A 7,091-nucleotide genomic window follows, 5' to 3' on the forward strand; every position below is an offset into this window, starting at 1 on the left:
GTGTATACATGTACGAGTTTTGATGTTTTCCATTGGTATAAGTCCAGCGACATAGAACACGGGATTGTTGAATTTAGACTAAACGGACAGTATTGCTAGGCAGTCCTGCTTTCGATAACTAATTGGTAGAAATCTAAGCATGCATATTTGGACAAAAACGTTTTGGTGGACTCGTTCGGAGTCTAATTTTGAATACCAGGTCAGGCTGCGTTTCAATTACAAGCACACACGAAGTGCGCAAACTCTAAGCTTTCCTTTCCATTGACAACTTGGGCTTTTCTAAATTCTCCTTACCTGCAATTGCTATGATAGTTACAGCTAAGAAGGCGATATGATGCGTTAAAGCCGACAGAGCCACGCCAAGTCCAAAGAGAAAACCGCCAAAGGAGATGACAGGGCGCCCTCCGACTTTCCGAGCTACAACCGAGGCCACGGGTGCTGTCAAGAGAACAGTAATGTGTAAATATTAATTGGCTTGTCGATTTAAAGGCTACTTCCCTTCATTTACGTCAAGTTAATCTTGTTGTAACATGTTTTACTACACCTCATAAATATTCATGATCAAATTAGCGCACGTCATTGGCCGATTCCACCGCACGTCTGGGAAGTAAAAATAATACTTGCCCAGGTGATGCCATCCCGGCGGTAGGTTTTTTTTGGTCTGTGGCACGAAATCTTTACGGAACTAGTCTGTTGTTGTTAGTACTTGTAACTACTGCAGTAAAGACACATTAAAGAGTGTTGGCACCACACTACTTCATTGACTGACGAACTTGAATAAATTGTGCTGAATAAAGATGCAAAATCTGCGAAGGCCGTTATCGACAAGGCAGTGAGGCTACTGAAATGGCAGAGGCTACCTAATATATGAGGTGTAGTAAAACAAATACAGCATGGTTTATTTCTGGAAAATGGTGGGAATTACTGGTCCCTTCGCGTCGGGAGGTGATCAAGCTGACCTACACCTCGTGACCAGTAATTCCCATTACTCACCCTCGAACCATGCTGCATTTGTATAATACCGCATTTACGGTTAGCAGCCGGCAAAACCAGGAGCATGGGATCGCTAGCTCACATTGAAGGGGGGGGGGGGGGTGGAGGTAGGTGTGACAACAAAAAGTATACAGGATGCTTTTAGGATCGCGGTCACCCGGCTTCCATGAACTAGAAAAATGGTGGGGGAGGGTTGGCTTAAAACAATCTTCCTATAGGCTGTGCTGTTCAAAGCGGACGATCACGGGCACTATCGGAAAATAGGTGGCGCTCTTCTTCCCGGCACTTTTGCCGACGGACACACGATTTTGCCAGCAGTACAACGATTTTGCCAAACAAAAGTGGCGCCACCTCCCTCTAGCGACGCCCGTGGCGAAAGTCGATAGCCGAAAAAACAATAATTACAATATACATGTTACTTAAAAACGGAAGCATTTTACTACAGACAAACAAATTATGATGGTGTTTAGTGAGGAATGCCAAACTAAAAAAACCCCCAACATCATGACGTCATCGCTTGAGATAGACCGGGAGCTAGGTGGAGTTTAATTAACAATTTGAGCACAAAAGGTTTGATGCTACCAGACCGTTGTCCGTGATGGGGTAGTTCAGAAATGTCCATTCTTAAGTTGCCCTAGGTCGGATGGGGGTCAGGGGACCAAGGTCAAATGTCCAAAATGTCGAGTTTAATTAACATGTCGCGCATTGCCGTTTTTAGATTAACGTGTAGAGATTGACCCCGTGATACCAAAAATTTTGAACAGGAAAAAGTCGGATAAAGTTACTTAAGAATGATCTTTAAAAAGATTGTATTTATATATTTCATATACATATACTGTAGGCCTATACAAATGTACAGGTACATGTTTATATCCTGGTCAATAGTGGAGCTGCTTAGGCCCGTTATTTTTGCCCAAACCGTGCCCGAATTTGTGATAAGAGCATGAAAATCGGCGTGCAGAGCCAAAATGGTCTGAGAATCGTTAGAGGTGGACCCACCTTGAAACCTGCCGATTCGGGGGCGGAGCTTGATTTTTAAACAAGGGGTTGAAAGGAATCAAAACTCAGAAGAACTGTATTAAACATTCATTTTGCTTCTTTTTCCTTGCCTTGAAATAATTTTGGACATGACATAAAACATTCTAGTATTTTACAAACCAATTTGTGGGCTTGGCCGAAATGTGTAAAGGGGTGGCGTATACGAATGGTTTGATCCAATCGTGACAAATATCGTGCATTTTCGTGGCAAAACCACGAAAAAAGGGGTGCACAAAATAAAAAAAACTGTATGTGCAGTATTCAGTGTTCTTGATATGTTCTTTATAACCTAGCAGTCTAAACTAGCTCAGTATTCCTTATGCACAATGTAAACTGATGACATTATCAAACCGGAAATAACGAGTGAACAAATGTGACTTGAAATCTATTTATCCCTAAATGCATTTGTTGAAAAATAAGAATGGCTTAAAACGGAATTTAAAAAAAAAAAATTTTCCTGTTTTTTTTTTTACATAAACATATTTACGACTGAATTAGACAATGTCAAATAAAATAGTTAAGCGCCCCATCACCCTGCGTTTGTTACGATAAGTGATAAATACGATAAGTGATAACTACATAACCATGTTAACGCCGAGCGCAGTATCTTTAGCTTTAAAAATGAACTATGAAATGTCGCATTTGTTTTATCGGTTCGGGACCACAACTCTTTTAAAACTTGTTAATGCAAACCTCATTAAAAACGGTGATTTCCTCGAAAAAGGTGTCATATTTGACGTTTATTTCACGGATAAATACTTCATCTATTACAACAAAACTGCTTGTAACAATACCATCTGTTATATCCTGAAGTATTTATTTTGAAACAATTTTGGAACAAGTATATCTTACATAAATTGAAGGAGTGGTATTGCACAGTTTTATGAATATTTCTGTTTTAGATGTCAGGTAGAAAAACCGACAAAAAGACACGTACACCTGCAGGGAACATTTGCGATTAACATGCCAACGGGCATTAAGGCCCGTTATCACGCGTCCAACCAATTAAGGCAAGTCCGTTCAGTGCATTTTGTACTAGAGCTCAGAACAGTCGTTCATCCTTGTGTGTAGGATCCGCGCTTCCATCCACACAGCCGTTAAATAGTTACGTTAACTTAGGATGCGTAATGCAATTGCAGTCAATGGCCGTGTCACGCACAGAGCCCTGTTTGACCTCAGTTTCTTGTCCCGAGGTCACGCACGCATGGCCCAAAAGCATACGCGAGGTTTTACGAGACTGTATTCGAGACTACAGGAAAACACGAAAAGTACCTAGATACATGCACTGTTTGGCCAAGATGGCTAGGTTAGTGAAAAGTTGAAATCGTGTGCTTTATTTTGATATCAAATATAACTGCTTTTGACAAAAATAAAGTGTTGTTATGACGTATCAAACAAAATTCATACTTTGTAGCAATAAAAGTGAGGGCCGATGGTTTTTAGGTGTGCATTCGATTCTTAAAAGAAAAGGCAAAATTCATTAGATAGATGATAGTCTACGCTTCATTTCATGTGAAACACGTGCAGGAGACTTTTATATTGGTGGTCCAAATCGCCGGTTGAAAAATGAAGACTTTTGCGAGATTTTATGATTCGCAATCACGAATAGGAAATTGTGAATAGCACGTGTGAACTTATGAATATTAAGCAGGCCATCTCGAGCTCGACCAATCAGTGGGCATATGGGGTCACTGGGTCTTACTGTGTCTGGGTTCCTTGCTCTGTGCTTTTACAATGGCGACGATCTTTTCGCGTTGTGAAAAATGGAAGTTGTTGGAAACATCAGGTGTACATCGAATTCTTAAAAAATTAACGACATCACGTTCACGAGATTTTTTTTTGTAGACAAAGGCTCATTCTTTTCTTTGATTACCTCAACATTCGGGAGACTTTCGTCGTTGTCGAGAAAAAGCTGAAATTTCATCACGTAATTTTTAATCGATTTGTCCGTGAAACATCATAGTCAAAATGCATCGAAATCCTTTTTTTTTGGAGAAAAAATTACCTTGACAAATGTATGAAGTAGGTCTTTAACTACCTAAACCAGCTTTGTTTGTGTGCATCGGTTGTGGTTTGCCATGAAAATTTTCTGAAGCCCTTTTTACGGCCATCGTTCGCTGGTCTCACGTTGCTGTCAGGTGTGTGGACGAGAAAACAAGGGAGCTACGCGTGACACGGTAACTGACTGATTGGTTATAATACGAAGTATGCTGGCAAAAAACCCCCAATACGCGACCGGGTGCGCTAGCAATAGTGCAAAACGTTGCGCTATAGGGCTCGCTCAATGACGGCCATCTCTGTGGGAGAACTACAACTGCGTATTTTATGCAATCAAGCACGCATTGCGCAGTGTTGAAAATGTTCCAAACACGCGCTCTTTTTGCTCGAAATGTGTTCGAAATACACTGTAAAAATGGTGCTTAGGATTTAAACACATTTCTAAACACTTATTCTGTACCCACTTTTTCCACACGTTTAGCATCATGACATGTTTAGATGTCCTTTTTCTGTGACACGCATTATCCGTTTGACATGTTCAATGAATAATATGTTTAGCATTTAAAACACCTTCCTAAGCGCATTTAGATATACAATCCTAAGCACATGTCCAAAACGTAAACACGTTAAGTTTCACAACATTAAAAAGTGGTAAACGTTTAGAATTGAAACACATTTCTAAACGTTTTAAACTCTAAACACGTTCTGATGTGTTTAAATGCTAAACACTGTTTTTACAGTGTACGACGCAGCCGATGCGCGTTATGCAAGTTGACGCGCAAAATGCCGATGCACGTGGATGGTCTGTAGGAAATGACGTCATTTGAACGAGACCTATTGAAAGAGCCTAATGCCGTGTGCTCCTTTCAACATAGGCCTACCCGCACTCTGTTACAATTCAAGACACGTACAAAAATGGATGACTACCCTGAAACGCCCCTGCTCAAAAACCTTGCTCAACGTCAAGATACGGAAGGGATGGTTCCAAGTACCCTTCAAATTAAAGGGAATATACAACATTTGCAAACATCGAAAAATAAAACTACCAAGTTTTTGCGAAATACCTTAATAGGATGTTGGTAAATGACAGTCTAAAGCATCTTGTAAAATTATGGCACCTGGTATACTGTCATTTTCAAGAAAAGTGGTATTTTTGTATCAATTTCCAACGCTGATCGGCCGATCAGCGTTGGAAACAACTGGCTTTTTTTCCAAATACTGGCCCCAATTGACCATCGCACTTGTTTGCAATCGATTACAAACCTATGAACGGGTACGAGCCAGCTAGACTGGTTCCCTGACTTTACAATTCCCCAATGTATGTAAACTTCTCTGTTTCTTCTAATATGGAGTCAGGGAACCAGACTACAGGAAAATGATCGTTTTTCTTGGTTTTTATAGCATTTTCGAACCCAAAACCTCAAAAAAGTCAGTGTAGCTATATTTGCTATATATTTCCAACCCCCCAATTCCATCAATTTCTGAAAATTACAGCAAAAGCAAATGATGTATATTCCCTTTAACTATCCCTCCAGAAGTGATATCGTTCGGAAGAACATGAAGGCGGTTTAAAAATAAAAAGTATGCCCGCAGGCATACAAATTTGTACCTACGTGAATCAATTTACGTGAGCAACATAAAATGTGCATTCGTTTTCTCTGTGTTTTAAAAATGTAGTAACTGAGCTGAGACTTCATAAAATTAGATGCACCCAACTGAAGGTTTTGAGAAATTTTAAGTAGCTTAAAAAGTGGGCCGTTATGCTGTACAAGCCTTATTGAAAAGTTTACATGTAAATGGCGGCTCATACGTATAGGCTATGATAAGACTTTAGTGCAAACCATAGTCATGTAACTCTATATGGTACGAACAGATGTTTTGTTCCATCCAGTGGTTGATTATGTTACACAATAATCATGCTCGACATATGGCGCATTATATAAATATCTGATGGCTCAGAAGCTCCTTTTACTAGTCTGGTTCCTTGATCTGACGATCACCTCACGCGTCTTAATCGACCTTAGGTCTGGTAACATTTAAACGTAGAACACGACGCAGCAAATTAAGCCATGCGGGGGCATATTCGGGGCACAAATTAAAATCGGATACCGGGTATTTTTTTTGGCATTAATCATTGACCTTCGTTAATGATAGCCTTCGTGGTCTTATGATTCAAACTTGCCAGGACTGATGTACAAACATGACATGCATTTTGTTGGTAAATAAAACCAGCTTATCCTTATCACGAATACCCAAGCTATCTCGAACATATCGGGGTATCAACGAAAACGAAAAAGGCAGGATCCTAAATGCACGGGTATTTTTTTTGGTCACATGTCTGTCACGCCTACCTGACCCACCAATATTTGTCAGAATAGTTAAAAAAAAAAATGAGTCTTGAACTATAGTTAATTTGCTTCCGGATTATCACAATGCTTTCGCCATTGACGGGGCTATCGTGATACAATTGTAAGCTTGCTTGCATAGGTTACTCGTTTGCTTACTCAGAATGAACTGCACTCCCAGGTGTAGGGAATTAATGGAGCCGATGATCCACAGTCCCGTATCGAAGTCATCCTTCATGGCCGTGATGAGAACACCGAAAGCCTTCAAGCTCCCAATGACGATGAACTCTGCTACACAGGCCGCAAATACAACAACCCAGCCCCAGCCTCCTTCCTGGTATACATGTTTCTTGGGGGACGCCATCATGAATCTCCAAGATATGTTGAAAGTTATACACACGCAGTTTGATATGGCATTTCAGAAGAGTTTCAGTGTATAGTGTAACTGATGAACTTTTTGTCTTTGTGAAATGGCCCACAGAGCACAATACAACTGATAGGCCTCCCTATATTCAATAGCATGCATTGATAATATGCCCAGTGGAATATGTTTGTATTGAATGGACCTTGGAATACAGACAGACAATAGATAGCATAAACATCTGTGGTTTACCTGTGTCGCCATATTAATTTTCTCGTGGCATTGAGCAGTACCTTGACCTGTACATGTACATAATTTACTGCCTGCAATTATTTTTTATGCCATCAAATTTTTGG

The 7,091-nt window shown here is 40.3% G+C and overlaps 1 protein-coding gene across 1 annotated transcript; it reads right to left on the reverse strand.

The window, feature by feature from the left end:
• Positions 1–115: 115 nt before the first annotated feature.
• Positions 116–6,864, reverse strand: LOC119726084 (monocarboxylate transporter 9-like). The gene is made up of 2 exons (XM_038197700.1): positions 6,534–6,864; positions 116–438 (listed from the first exon to the last, which is right to left on the reverse strand). Exons 1-2 carry the CDS (start codon positions 6,739–6,741, stop codon positions 245–247), a joined length of 402 nt encoding a protein of 133 aa, XP_038053628.1. The 5' UTR covers positions 6,742–6,864; the 3' UTR covers positions 116–244.
• Between the last annotated feature and the right edge of the window lie 227 nt (positions 6,865–7,091).

The sequence above is a fragment of the Patiria miniata genome, unplaced genomic scaffold (assembly GCF_015706575.1).
Source record: "Patiria miniata isolate m_02_andy unplaced genomic scaffold, ASM1570657v1 HiC_scaffold_19, whole genome shotgun sequence".
NCBI classification, from domain to species: Eukaryota; Metazoa; Echinodermata; class Asteroidea; order Valvatida; family Asterinidae; genus Patiria; species Patiria miniata.

Bases quoted from the DNA above. Each gene is read 5' to 3' on its own strand.
- LOC119726084 (XM_038197700.1), bottom strand. From the start codon at position 6,741: ATGATGGCGTCCCCCAAGAAACATGTATACCAGGAAGGAGGCTGGGGC. The intron at 439-6,533 runs GTAAGCAAACGA...TTCTCTTGACAG, and splicing joins GGGAGTGCAGTTCATTCTGA to CACCCGTGGCCTCGGTTGTA.